The sequence below is a fragment of the Pristiophorus japonicus genome, chromosome 9 (genome assembly GCF_044704955.1).
Source record: "Pristiophorus japonicus isolate sPriJap1 chromosome 9, sPriJap1.hap1, whole genome shotgun sequence".
Classification (NCBI taxonomy): Eukaryota; Metazoa; Chordata; class Chondrichthyes; family Pristiophoridae; genus Pristiophorus; species Pristiophorus japonicus.
In genome coordinates, this window is record NC_091985.1 from 126,419,952 (window position 1) to 126,434,510 (window position 14,559).

Consider the following 14,559-nt stretch of genomic DNA (forward strand, 5'->3'; position numbering starts at 1 on the left):
CTCAGGATAAGGACTAAGATGTGGAGAAATTTCTTCACTCAGAGGGTGGTGGATCTTTGGAATTATCTCCCCCAAGGGCTGTGGATGATCAGTCATTGAGTATATTCAAGACTGAGATTGATACATTTTTGGGCACTGAGGGAATCAAGGGATATGGGGATTGGGCGGAAAAGTGGAGTTGAGATAGAAGTTCAGCCATGATCTTATTAAATGGCGGAGCAGGCTCAATGGGCTGTCTGGCCTACTCCTGCTCCTATTTCGTATGTTCTTATGCCAAAAAATAATATTTCATTATCCTTTTGTAATTTGCACGGTTTGGAAATTTTGTCGTGCAGAAGTTGAGACTGACGACCTAACTCTCCATGTGCCGAGGATGCAAACTGCACCATGCTGCTTTCATTGGTGAGGCAGCCGGTAGTTATTCGAAACCGATCATCGGTTACTGCACAAGATAAAAGTTCACGGGGTTGGGGGTACTATATTAGCATGGATAGAGGATAGAGGATTGGCTAACGAACAGAAAACAGAGAGTAGGAATAAATGGTTCATTCTCTGGTTGGCAACCAGTAACTAGTGGGGTGCCCCATGGATCAGTGCTGGGGCCCCAACTATTTACAATCTATATTAATGACTTGGAAGAAGGGACTGAGTGTAACGTAGCCAAGTTTGCTGATGATACAAAGATGGGAGGAAAACAATGTGTAAGGAGGACACAAAAAATCTGCAAAAGGACATAGGCAGGCTAAGTGAGTGGGCAAAAATTTGGCAGATGGAGTATAATGTTGGAAAGTGTGAGGTTATGCACTTTGGCATAAAAAAATCAAAGAGCAAGTTATTATTTAAATGGAGAAAGCTTGCAAAGTGCCGCAGTACAGCGGGACCTGGGGGTGCTGGTGCATGAAACACAAAAGGATAGTATGCAGGTACAGCAAGTGATCAGGAAGGCCAATGGTATCTTGGCCTTTATTGCAAAGTGGATGGAGTATAAAAGCAGGGAAGTCTTGCTACAGCTATACAGGGTATTGGTGAGGCCACACCTGGAATACTGCATGCAGTTTTGTTTTCCATATTTACGAAAAGATATATATACTTGCTTTGGAGGCAGTTCAGAAAAGGTTCACTAGGTTGATTCCGGGGATGAGGGTGTTGACTTATGAGGAAAGGTTTAGGTTGGGCCTCTACTCATTGGAATTCAGAAGAATGAGAGGTGATCTTATCAAAACGTGTAAGATTATGAGGGGGCTTGACGAGGTGGATACAGAGAGGATGTTTCCACTGATGGGGGAGACTAGAACTAGAGGGCATGATCTTAGAATAAGGGACCGCCCATTTAAAACAGAGATGAGGAGAAATTTCTTCTCTGAGGGTTGTAAATCTGTGGAATTCACTGCCTCAGAGAGCTGTGGAAGCTGGGTCATTCAATAAATTTAAGACAGAAATGGACAGTTTCTTAAACGATCAGGGGATAAGGGGTTATGGGGAGCGGGCAGGGAAGTGGAGCTGAATCCATGATCAGATCAGCCATGATCTTATTGAATGGCAGAGCAGGCTCGAGGGGTCGTATGACCTACTCCTGTTCCTATTTCTTATGTTATGTTCTTATCTCACCTGTATTAATTTCACGCACGGTTACCGAACATTCAACTCTGATCACATCAAAACTGAATGAGTCTGCACCATTTATATTCATCAGAGATTGTTTCCACTTTATAGTTTCCAAACTGGACTTGTCATTCAATCATAGCATAAAACACTCCATACAAAATACACTAAATAAAAATAGCACTGTGTGCTGACCATTCAAATGAATGCAGAAACATTTATGGAGACATATTTGAAAGATTATGAATAAATGACATGATACACTTAAAAAAAATAAGAATGTGCATCTATTGCCTGCCAGCTGAAGTGCGAAAAGAAGGTTACATGATTGATCGTAAGAGCTAGAGTTTGCTGAAGAGAGCTGTATCTTTAACTTGTGTGGGATGCATTCTGATGTTGGACCATTCTTAAAACACTTGTAAATCTGACAGCTCAAACACAGTATCATGCCCTTCAAAGGAAATCAACCTCTTTTTTTGTTACATATAAATCACACTAGCGCATAAATGAATCTGTTACAAGGAGCACCGAGGAAGCTATGCTGCACACAATGTTTTGTGTGTCAAGATGAAATAAAATTGTTCCGATCCCAACAATAATTGCAATGAGGGCATACAAGTGATTTCAACAATTGGTGAAAAAAGATCAAGTAAACCCTTATGCATCGGAATAGCTGTAAATGTTGGCAAAAACACAACGGAGAAACCTCCCCAGTATAATCTAATAAGAATTACATTTTTTTAAATGTTGTCGAAAATTTAAATTTTTAAGTCAAATCCACCAATTGTTCTCATTTAGATATTTTTAACTTTTCATTAGTGTTCTCTCTGCACCGACAGAAATTCTCTCCATGCAAAAGAATTCATCCTTCACAGCAGATAGTATTAAAAAAAAATAAAGGCTTTTGAACAAAAAACTGACATGTAAGTCGATATAGGTGTAATGTCTGTAAGCTTGTAATGTTTGTAGCGCCACACTATGGATGTGGACGTATTGTGTACTGCAATTGCACAGTTAATAATTGAACAGAACCAGGTAGATTTTCTTTTTCTCTTCACTGTTGCTGGTTCACTTTCAACAACTGGAGCAGAGCTTAGCCGGGGGTCATCCTTCAACAAATCATGATGCTTTTGCTTTTTCCTTTCATACTCTGACTAACTCTGTTCACTTCTTCTTCTTCCTCCTCTGCTTCTTCTCCAAAGGAAAGTCAACTGAATTTTATTTGTGCCTTTGGAATTAGTTTTTTTCACATCTTCCTCTCTCGTCTCCTTTTTGTGTTTTTTCAATACGCTTGGAACAATGTCATCAAAGCTGTTGTGCAGCACCTCTGTCGATTTAATCTTATGAGGGCTGATTGGTCGCTCATCTTTATCAATTTCTACTTCCGCTAATTTTAATATATTATAAATAGTATCACCAGTCACCTTTTCAAAGATAGAATGTTGATATTGAGTTCATCCGCAGGACCCAATGTAAAGAAAATCTGGCTGCCATTATCACGAGGTCCAGCATTTGCCATAGCAACCAATCCTCTTCTATTAAAACGTAAACGAGAATGAAATTCATCCTTAAATGGTCTCCCATATATTGATTCGCCACCTGTTCCACTTCTTGTAGGATCCCTTCCTTGAACAATAAAGCCGGGTACAACCCTGTGAAATATTGTGTTATCATAATAACCTTCCAAACAGAGTTGGATAAAGTTTCTGCATGCTTTTGGTGCCTCTTTGGACCATAACTCTATATCAATGTCACCTGCTGTGGACTTCAAAAGGACCTTCTCACTGCTCGGCGGCTCTTGGATGTAGATATTTATTGCTCGTTGCGGTGGTTTCGAACCAAGCCCCGATTAAAGTGGCGGAACCTGCGCACTGTCGGAGCGCACGCCCCGCTCCCGCTCCTCACCAATGGTCGCAGTCTCGGCCTGACTTCACCGCCATGTTTTCAGATCGCCAGTTCCGTTCAAATGGGAGGGGCAGGTGCAAAGTCGTCCCGACTCCAAACGCAATGAAATATCAACTCACGGCAAAACAGCAACGTTTAAAAACCCTGCCTATGAAAACACACCTTTGACATCACTGGGTCACGTTTGGTTGCTCTACCAATCTCTTCAGCTGTAACTGGCAGATCACTCGGGCGCGAGCCATGAGACGTGAACAAAAAAGTAAATACTTTGGGTATCCAGTTAGGTGGCTGCACTAAGAATCCCCCCCGAAATTTTACTTTTTTGTTCACGTCTCATGGCTCGCGCCCGAGTGATCTGCCAGTTACAGCTGAAGAGATTGGTAGAGCAACCAAACGTGACCCAGTGATGTCAAAGGTGTATAATTATAATCATATTGCAAAAGGATGGCCAAACCAGGTAACAGACAAAGATATTCATCCATTCTTCATCCGTAGGAATGAATTATCAGTTGATAAAGATTGTATCATGTGGGGTGCAAGAGTGGTTATACCAAATAAATTCAGGTCCAAATTATTAGGAGAATTCCACGACCAGCACCTGAGAATGTGCTTGACCAAGAGTTTTGCAAGCAGTTATTTATGGTGGCCAGGTCTTGATAAAGATATAGAGTACATCGTGAGTCAGTGTATGACATGTCAATCGGTAAGCAAGCAACCATCACCAGTACCATTACAGCCATGGAAATGGCCTCCCAGGATGTGGCAAAGGCTACATATTGATTTTGCTGAGTTAGAAGGACAACAATTGTTCATTGTGATTGATAGCCATTCAAAGTGGGTTGAAGTGTTTCCAATGTGGAAAATAATAACAAGTAAAACATTGGACATTTTGCGAAAATTATTTTCTTCATTTGACCTCCCTGAAGAGAATGTTTCGGAAAATGGACCACAATTTCGTTCAGAAGAATTTGCACAATTCACGAGCAAAATGGTGTGAAACATACCAAGGTACCACCATACCATCCTGCTTCGAATGGTGCAGCAGCGCGCACTGTACAAATTGTAAAACGTGCCCTCATAAAACAAATGTTAGATCCAAATCCAAGGAAACGACAGTTGTCACTGGATCACAAATTGGCAAATTTTTTGATTACATATCGAAATACTCCTCATACAACTACTGGTAGAACACTAGTAGAGTTGTTTCTCAAATGACAGCCACGAACCAGATTCTCGTTGTTAAAGCCAAATTTGGGACCGTCCGTAGAAGAGACACAATTAAGACAGAAAGAGAATCATGATAGAGGTAGAGTAAAAGAGAGAAGTGTGAAATTAAACCAGTAGGTGAGAGTGAAGAACCATCACCATAAATGGTTAAAGTAGTTACCAGGAAGAGTGGTGAAGATATGTGGTCCTTGCACATATTTGGTAAAGATGTTTGATAATGGACAGGTTAGGTTTGTTCATATTGATCATATTTTACCTACAGACATGGAAGGAGTTGAAGGTGGGAATGATTCATTATTTCTGACTCATCAGATAGTTTTGATACACCAGCAGCAAATCCTAAATCTAATGTACTGGAAACAAATCCAGGGGAGAATCAGAATGAAAGTCTGAGTCCGAGTCAGGAAAACAAAGAGCCTGAAGTTAGAGTGAGTTCAAATGAAAATCAAGGAAATTCCGTGGAGGAAAACGTTCCTCAGGATGAGCCTCCAATGAGTTTAGATTCGACACCAGGTTTGGAAAGTTCTGTTCGAGAGCGAAGGTATCCTCTTCGAAACAGAAAACAAGTGGTAAAGTTAAATTTGTAAATATGAAAAAAAAAAGTTTAGATCCTGTGTTATGTATAAACATGAAAGTTATGTTTGATGTTTGTTATAATAACTTCTTCATTAAGGAGGGACAAGTGTAATGTCTGTAAGCTTGTAATGTTTGTAGCTCCACGCTGTGGATGTGGACAGTTAATAATTAAACAGAACCAGGCAGATTTCCGGAGGCTTCCGAGAGAGCTGCCTGCCATGTTGGAAGCTGTGTGTGCTTGTGCTCTGTGAATATATCACAATAGGAAACTGAAACGGTACAAAATGTGTATTGTGCCGTGTGCAAAAGATTAGGCCTGAAGATTATTTTTTTCCTGAAATGCAGCATTGTTACACTTTACACCAAATCAGCTGCGGGAAAACATCTGTGTCCATGTCCAATAGATGGGCTCGTGTGGAGCATAAATACCAGCAACAGACCAGTTGGACCGAGTGGCCTGTTTCTGAGCTGTACATTCTATGTAGATGTGCATGGTTTTACTCATTGAGGTGAGGGACAGCAATGCTGGGAGTGTCATTTGTAAATATTTATACATACTATCACAGTGTTGTCGCACAGTTCAGATTCAGTATAGAGCTCTTTAATGTCCAGCCTGATAATGAATCTAACCATAACGTCATGGGCGATCTCTGTTCCAATGTTCCCTTTGTTGTGTGAGGCCTGTTTATTTCAATGCGCGGTCCCATTACATTTCTGCGTATACTCAGTATTTCAAATGGGAAAGCTTGTGAGCGGCCTGTGCAGAATCTTGCGGATTACTGCGCGGCTGTGCATGCGCAGCTTACAGGGAACACTGGCTAACTCCTTTCTCTGGACTGCTCTTTAGGACTATGAGGGTGAAGCTGCAAAATTACTACCAATCCTTAGTAAATAAATCCTTGTAAATATTAGTTAGGCAAAAAAACCGCAGGGCCTTTGGAGAGTTATTTACTTTTTCCATTTACTTCAACCTTGTCAAGTGCAAAGAATTACACAGAATATACAGCACAGAAACAGGCCATTCGGCCCAACTAGTCTGTGCTGGTCTTTATACTGCACATGAGTCTCCTCCCATTCCATCTACCTCATCTCAGCCTTTCAGCGTATCTTTCTATTCCCTTTTCTCTCACAGACACTAAAGGATATGGGAAAAGGGCAGGAAAGTAGAGTTGGGGTAAAAGATCAGCCATGATCTTATTGAATGGCAGAGTAGGCTCGAGGGGCTGTATGGCCTCCTCCTGCTCCTATTTCTTATATTCTTGTCTAGCTTCCTTTAGGAGCATCTATGCTATTTGCCACAATCACTTCCTGTGGCAGTGAATTCTACATTCCACCCACTCACTCTCTGTGTAAAGGAATTTCTCCTTATTTCCCTGGTTGGATTTATTAATAGGGTGGAGTAAAATAACAGTCCTTCTGCACAGTTCACTTGGTGCTAAATTCAGAGTAGCATTGCCAACAAGTGGGAATTATACCGGCACCACCACAACTCATCTAAAAGACTTGCATTTGTATAGCGCCTTCAACGTAGAAAAATGTCCCTAAGCGCTTCACAGTTGCGTTATCAATGCAAAATGTGACACCGCATTAGGAAATATTAGGGCAGCTTGGTCAAAGAGATAGGTTTTAAGGAGCGTCTTAAAGGAGGAAGAAAAGGAAGAGAGGCAAAGAGATTTAGGCAGGGAATTCCAGAGCTTCGTCAGCTGAAGGCACAGCCGCCAATGGTGGAGCGATTAAAATCGGGCATGCGCAAGCTTGAGCCAATGTACCTCAGTGAGCAAAGGGGTAATGGGTGAACATGACTTGGTGTGAGTTAAGGTGGGCACGATGGGCCAAAATGGCCACCTTCTGTGCTGTAAATTTCTATGATTCTATGAAGATACAGGTAGCAGAGTTTTGCATGACCTTAAGTTTACAGAGGGTGCAAGATGGGAGGCCGGCCAGGATTGCGTTGGAATAGTCCTTAGGATGTCCCAAAGCGCTTTACAGCCAATGAAGTACTTTTGTAGTGTAATTACTGTTGCAATGTAGAAAATGCGGCAGCCAATTTGCTCCCACAAACAGCAATGAGATAATGACCAGATCATCTTTTTTTTTTATGATGGTGATTGAAGGATAAATATTGGCCACAATACCTGGGAGAACTCCCCTGCTCTTCTTCGAAATGAGATCTTTTACATCCACGTGAAAGGTCAGACGGGGCCTCGGTTTAACGCCTCATCTGAAAGATGGCACCTTCGACAATGCAGCACTCCCCTGAATACTGCGCTGGAATGTCAGTCTGGATTTTGTGCTCAAGTCTCTGGAGTGAGACATAAACCCAAAACCATGAGACTCAGAGGCGAGAGTGCTACCAACTGAGCCATAGCTGACACGACTATCACATGGAACTCTTATAGCACTTCACTACAGCTAAAACTTCTCAATATAGACTGCAAACGTGGCTTCAGAGGTGTCCTTCTGGAAGATGATAGCAATCAGGTCAATTTGAAAGCAGCGAAGCTAAAATGTGAAGGTTTAAAAAAAGTACATATATATATGTGTTAAAAGCATCTCCTCATCGTTGCTTAAGGAATGAATGAAAATTTGAATCACTACAATCATAAAAAAACCTGTCAACTCCCATCACTCAGTCTTGGCTGCATTGAAGCCCAGGTTTTCGATATGAACATGCAATGTTCTATATGCCATGTGTACTTCAACTAAGTCTTCTCTAAGAATCATCTCATCAACGCAATGTGTGAAAAGCTCTTACTAGGTGAATCAGCACATTTTTCATCCTCTGTCTTCTGTGGAGAATTTTCTGCTTCACCATCAGGGCTTCCTTCTGTTGAAACTAAAAAAAAAAGAAAAAAAAATATATTCACTTGGTAAGTCTGAAAAATAATATTTATAATAAAAATTGGACAGTGAAATTGATTCATTTTAATTACTAACTACAGTAAACTGAACACAGTCATTTTTGTTAGAGAAACACAACTTTTCACGATGAAATATTTTCATCACCCTGTTGCTCAACACATTAAAAAAATACTTTTCCTAAGTTAGTTGCTTTGAAGTAGCCAAACCAATAAAACTGGTAACAGTACACATCCTCCATTCATTTGGCTCATCCACACCATGCATTCTGTGCCTGAGAAGGCAGGTTGTCATTCGGTAACCAAGTGGTACGAATGTGGAACGCGCTGTGATAGGAGGTAGTTGGAGGTGAACAGCACAGGTTCATTTAAGGGGAAGCTACATAAACACACGCGGGTAGAAAGGAATAGAAGGATATGCTGATAGGGTGAGATGAGGAGGGGTGTGTGGAGGCTTGTGTGCAGCAGAAACGCTGGCATAGACCAGCTGGGCCTATTCCTATGCTGTAAACGCGATATAATTCCATGTAACTCAATGATAGTAAATGTGGATTCATCTTCATGATGCCTTCCTGGAGCAGCTATATAATGTTTGGCCTGCACAGCTGGATAAAGCTGCAAAAGATTTTTGATTTTGTTGTGCATTTTAGTTGAATGTGCAAGAGATGAGGTAGATGGAATGGGAGGGGACTCGTGTGGAGAATAAACACCAGCACAGACTAATTGGGCCAAATGGCCTGCTTCGGTACTGTAGACTCGATCGGAATCTATGTAACTTGAGGATGATAACTGTGTATTTTTCAGTGTGAATATCTGGATTTTTCGATACACGTTAGCAATGTTCCCTCTCAGCCGCGCACGTTCATGACCACGCAGCAATCTGGAAAGTTGCACGCAGGACGCCCACGAGTTGTTCCCTCCAAGATACTTTGTATGCGTGGCTGTGCAGCAAATGTAACGGTGCCATGCACTGAAATAAACAGGCCGCGCACAACAAAGAGAATTAATATTGCAAATTACGGAACCTTCATCTCCAGGAAAGAATTTCACGCCCATCTCTGCTGCAATTTTACTGTACTTCATCAAACAGCTTTGATTTGAGAAATACCTTGAACAACACAGCTGTCCCCCAGGCCAATATGATAGTGTGAATTTCATGCTTTAAAAAAAAACTCTCTGCAGGGTTCCGAAAAATAATTATTAGAAAAAAATTATATATTTCTTTTAAATGGGATGAAAGTAAGTTAATCTTTTAACAATTGTAATTTTTTTTCACGGGAAAACGAATCCTTCTGAAAATTTAAAGTGAAAAAAAATTAACGCAAGGCGCACAACAACGTTCAGTAGCAAATAGTTGTTTAAAACACCAAACAGAAAAAAAGTATGAAAAAGCATTAAACATCTCACTCATGTATGAATACTGGGCAAATGGATGAGGTAGAGGAAGTTGATCGTCACCAGTGGATTTGTACTCCTGCAAGGAATGGAATAGATAGGCTGCATGACCTACTCCTGCTCCTAATTCTTATGTTAACTACTAATAAAGACTCACTATTGGCAGGGGGGGGGGGGCAGGGGAGACCAGAACCAGTGACCATAAGTATAAGTTGGCACCAATCAATCCTATTGGGAATTCAAGAGAAATTTCTTTGCCCAGAAAGTAGTTAGAATGTCGTTGAGGCGAATAGCATAGATGCATTCAAGGATAAGCTACATAAGCATGAGGGAGAAAGGAATAGAAGGATATGTTGATGGGGTGAGATGAAGAGGGGTGGGAGGAGGCTCGTGAGGACCATAAACACCAGCACAGACCTGTTGGGCCCAAATGGCCTGTTTCTGTGCTGTGGACACGATGTGATTCTATGTGATCTGTTTCAACGGTCAATGGCAATAAGTTAATAAAATTAAGAATACACTTGGAACTGTAAGTAAAGAATAAAAGTGTAAAGAGGACACCACTCTGAGAATAAAACAATGATCTTTTCAATGATTGTGAAAGGATCACTAAGCACAATACAAAAATACAGCTACATTTTCAGATGTATACCCTAAAAATTGACTATAAAATCCCGGTAAGATTAAGCTTAATCAGAATACATTTTACATTCTAGAACAAGTCTAGTAGAACCAGAATTAGAACTAGGAGTGGGGGTGGGGTGGCGGAGAGTCTCAGAATAAGGGGTTGGCCATTTAGGACTGAGATGAGGAGAAATTTCTTCACTCAAAGGGTTGTGCATCTTTGGAATTCTCTACCCCAGAGGAAAATTCCCGCGCTTAGCTCGCCGGTCCGACCCCAGAGAAGAAGTGGAGTGCCCGACAGGACACTCCACTTCCTGTCGGGGGACGGTACCCCCAATTTCGTGGCTGGGGCGGGACTTACGAAACAGGGCGTAACCGAATTTCGACTCCAAAAACTTGGACATGATGTTTCAAAAGACCTGGTCCTAGATTTTTCTTCGCTAAACCACCTAAAATTGGGTGGCATAAAGGTGTAAAATCATGCAAGGAGGCCAACTGCCGCATTCTTCCCGCTACTAAAGCCATCTTGGATTTTGATCCTCCTACTCCAAATCTGAAGTCAGCTGGCTGTCCTTGTTTGCCACGCCACATGTAAATGACAGCGGGGATACGAGACCTGGGAACCTGTTCGATTTCCCTGCTAATACCACCGACCCCAGGAACCAGCTGGAGACGGGTGGCAATAGACCCTTGGGCAATTTGGCAGGAGTCCTGCTGAAGGTGCAGTTTAGGTTATTTCAGGTTCTCAATTTGTTGGGTGCATATCTTTTCTTCATCACTGATTGCGCTTATTTTGTGTCTATGGGGTCAGGTTTCGGCCTGAGTTGCTCCTATTTTTTTGGAGCAACTGGTTTAGAATGGAGTATCTTAGAAATTGCAATTCTCGGCATTTAGTTTGCTCCAGTTCTAGTCAGTTAGAACAGTGTCAGTTTGGAACAGATTTTTCTTTCAAAAGGAGACGTGTCCGGCCACTTACGCCTGTTTTGAAAGTTTAGGCAGTGAAAACTTACTCCAAACTAACTTAGAATGGAGTAAGTGTAGATTTTTGTACGCTCAGAAAAACCTTGCCTACACTTAGAAAATCAGGCGTTGGTTACAATTCAGGCGTAGGGAATGGGGGGGTGGGGGGAGGCATGGTTAACAAACACTAAACACTTCACTTTTACAAATGAAGAGCCATCATCAATAATAAATGATAAATAAACTAATAAATCAATCAAAAAAATTTTTTTTAATTTTAAAAATTAAAAATCGCTCAATAAATAAAGAATTATTTTTACTCACCTACAGCACCAGGGAGAAGAGGGGAAGAGAAGAAGATGGGGGGGAGAGAAGAAGATGGGGGGGGGAGAAGAAGATGGGGGGGGAGAAGCAGATGGGGGGGGGAGAGAAGAAGATGGGGGGGGGGAGAAGAAGATGGGGGGGAGAGAAGAAGATGGGGGGGAGAGAAGAAGATGGGGGGAAGAGAGAAGATGGGGGGAGAGAAGAAGATGGGGAGGGAGAGAGAAGATGGGGGGGGGGGAGGGAGAGAGAAGATGGGGGGGGGGAGAGAAGAAGATGGGGGGGGGAGAGAGAAGATGGGGAGGGAGAGAGAAGATGGGGAGGGAGAGAGAAGATGGGGAGGGAGAGAGAAGATGGGGGGGAGAGAAGAAGATGGGGAGGGAGAGAGAAGATGGGGAGGGAGAGAGAAGATGGGGGGGAGAGAAGAAGATGGGGAGGGAGAGAGAAGATGCGGGGGGAGAGAAGATGATGGGGGGAGAAGATGATGGGGGAGAGAGAAGAAGATGGGGGGGAGAAGCAGATGGGGGGGAGAGAAGAAGATGGGGGGGAGAGAAGAAGATGGGGGGGGGGGGAAGAGAGAAGATGGGGAGGGAGAGAGAAGATGGGGGGGGGAGAGAAGAAGATGGGGAGGGAGAGAGAAGATGGGGGGGGAGAGAAGAAGATGGGGAGGGAGAGAGAAGATGGGGGGGGGAGAGAAGAAGATGGGGAGGGAGAGAGAAGATGCGGGGGGAGAGAAGAAGATGGGGGGAGAGATGATGATGGGGGGAGAGAAGAAGATGGGGGGGAGGAGATGATGATGGGGGGAGAGAAAAGATGGGGGAGAGAAGAAGATGGGGGGAGAGAAGAAGATGGGGGAGAGAAGAAGATGGGGGGGAGAGATGTGATGGGGGGGAGAGAAGAAGATGGGGGGAGAAGAAGATGGGGGGGGAGAGATGATGATGGGGGGGAGAAGCAGATGGGGGGGGGAAGAAGATGGGGGGAGAAGAAGATGGGGGGAGAGAAGAAAGATGGGGGGGAGAGAAGAAGATGGGGGGGAGAGATGATGATGGGGGGAGAGAAAAGAAGATGGGGGGAGGAGAAGAAGATGGGGGGAGAAGAGATGGGGGAGGGCAGAGAAGAAGATGGGGGGGAGAGAAGAAGATTGGCGGGGAGAAGATGATGGGGGAGGGCAGAGAAGAAGATGGGGGGGAGAAGAAGATTGGCGGGGAGAAGATGATGGGGGGGGGGAGAGAAGAGATGGGGGGAGAGAAGATGATGGGGGGGAGAAGATGATGGGGGGGAGAGAAGAAGATGGGGGGGGGAGAGATGATGGGGGGGAGAGAGGAGATGGGGGGGAGAAGATGATGGGGGGGAGAGAAGAAGATGGGGGGGGAGAGATGATGGGGGGGGGAGAGAAGAAGATGGGGGGGAGAGAAGATGATGGGGGGGAGAAGATGATGGGGGAGAGAGAAGATGATTGGCGGGGAGAAGATGATGGGGGGGGGGAGAGAAGAAGATGGGGGGGAGAGAAGATGATGGGGGGGAGAAGATGATGGGGGGGAGAGAAGAAGATGGGAGGAGAGAAGAAGATGGGGGGGGAGAAGAAGATGGGGGAGGGCAGAGAAGAAGATGGGGGGAGAGAAGAAGATGGGGGGGAGAAGAAGATGGGGGAGGGCAGAGAAGAAGATGGGGGGGGAGAAAATCATGTGGAGGGGAGAGAAGAAGATGGGGGGAGAGAAGAAGATGGGGGGGAGAAGAAGATGGGGGGGAGAGAAGAAGATGGGGGGGAGAGAAGAAGATGGGGGGGGGAAGTTGATGGGGGGGAGAAGAAGATGGGGGGGAGAGAAGAAGATGGGGGGGAGAGAAGAAGAAGGGGGGAGAGAAGAAGATGGGCGGGGAGAGAAGAAGATGGGGGGGGAGAGAAGAAGATGGGGGGGGAGAGAAGAAGATGGGGGGGAGAGAAGAAGATGGGGGGGGGAGAGAAGAAGATGGGGGGGAGAAGATGATGGGGGGGAGAAGATGATGGGGGGGAAAGAGATGATGATGGGGGAGAGATGATGATGGGGGAGAGATGATGATGGGGGGAGAGATGATGATGGGGGGAGAAGAAGATGGGGGAGGGCAGAGAAGAAGATGGGGGGGAAGAGAAGATTGAGGGGGAGAAGATGATGGGGGGGGAGATAAGAAGATGGGGAGGGGGAGAGAAGATGATGTGGGGGAGAGAAGAAGATGGGGGGGAGAAGAAGATGGGGGGGGAGAAGATGATGGGGGGGGTGAGAAGAAGATGGGGGGGAGAGAAGAAGATGGGGGGGGAGAAGATGATGGGGGGGGAGAGAAGAAGATGGGGGGGAAGAGAAGAAGATGGGGGGGGGAGAGAAGATGATGGGGGGGGAGAGAAGAAGATGGGAGGGGAGAGAAGAAGATGGGGGGGGAGAGAAGAAGATGGGGGGGAGAAGAAGATGGGGGGGGAGAGAAGAAGATGGGGGGGGGAGAGAAGAAGATGGGGGGGGAGAGAAGAAGATGGGGGGGGAGAGAAGAAGATGGGAGGGGAGAGAAGAAGATGGGGGGGAGAAGAAGATGGGGGGAGAAGAAGATGGGGGGGGAGAGAAGAAGATGGGGGGAGAGAAGAAGATGGGGGGGGGAAGAGAAGAAGATGCCAGGCTGCTGCCGCTGCCGACACTTCGGGCGGGGCCCACCCCAGCGAGATGCAGGGCGGGCGGGCCCTGCCGACGAACAAGAAGCCAGGCCCCTCCGAGGACTTCGCGGGGGGGGGCCCGCACGCAGCCGATGCTGGGCTGCCGATGCCGCCGACTACTCTTCGGGCGGGGCGCGTCCCCAGCGAGAGGCTGGGCAGGCGGGCCCCGCCGCCGAGGTAAGATGCACAGGCCAGTCGGCGGGGATAGGGGTGACGTCCCTTCGGCCTGGGATAGGATCGTCGCCCCGGAGACAGGACGCCGGCAGCTACTGCACACGCGCGCAGCTGCCGGCACTGTTTTTGGCACAGGGCTGTAGCTCCGCCCCCAGCAGCTCCTGCTGCGCCGCGCCGAGGTGGAATTGGACCTACAGCTATTGGAGAATCGCGAGGTAAGCATTCGGCGCAATTTTTGTTTTA

The 14,559-nt window shown here is 45.3% G+C and overlaps 1 protein-coding gene and 1 pseudogene across 4 annotated transcripts in view; both read right to left on the bottom strand.

Annotated features, from left to right (window-relative positions):
• macrod2 (mono-ADP ribosylhydrolase 2) overlaps positions 1-14,559 on the bottom strand; it is a 1,460,169-nt gene that overhangs the window by 42,321 nt on the left and 1,403,289 nt on the right. For all 4 annotated transcript variants that reach the window (XM_070889818.1, XM_070889820.1, XM_070889817.1 and 1 more), the window contains one exon: positions 8,066-8,146. In XM_070889818.1, the coding sequence (XP_070745919.1) occupies positions 8,066-8,146 (81 nt within the window). The remainder of the gene's footprint in view (positions 1-8,065; positions 8,147-14,559) is intronic.
• On the bottom strand, positions 2,487-5,943 carry LOC139272861 (spliceosome-associated protein CWC27 homolog pseudogene; annotated as a pseudogene).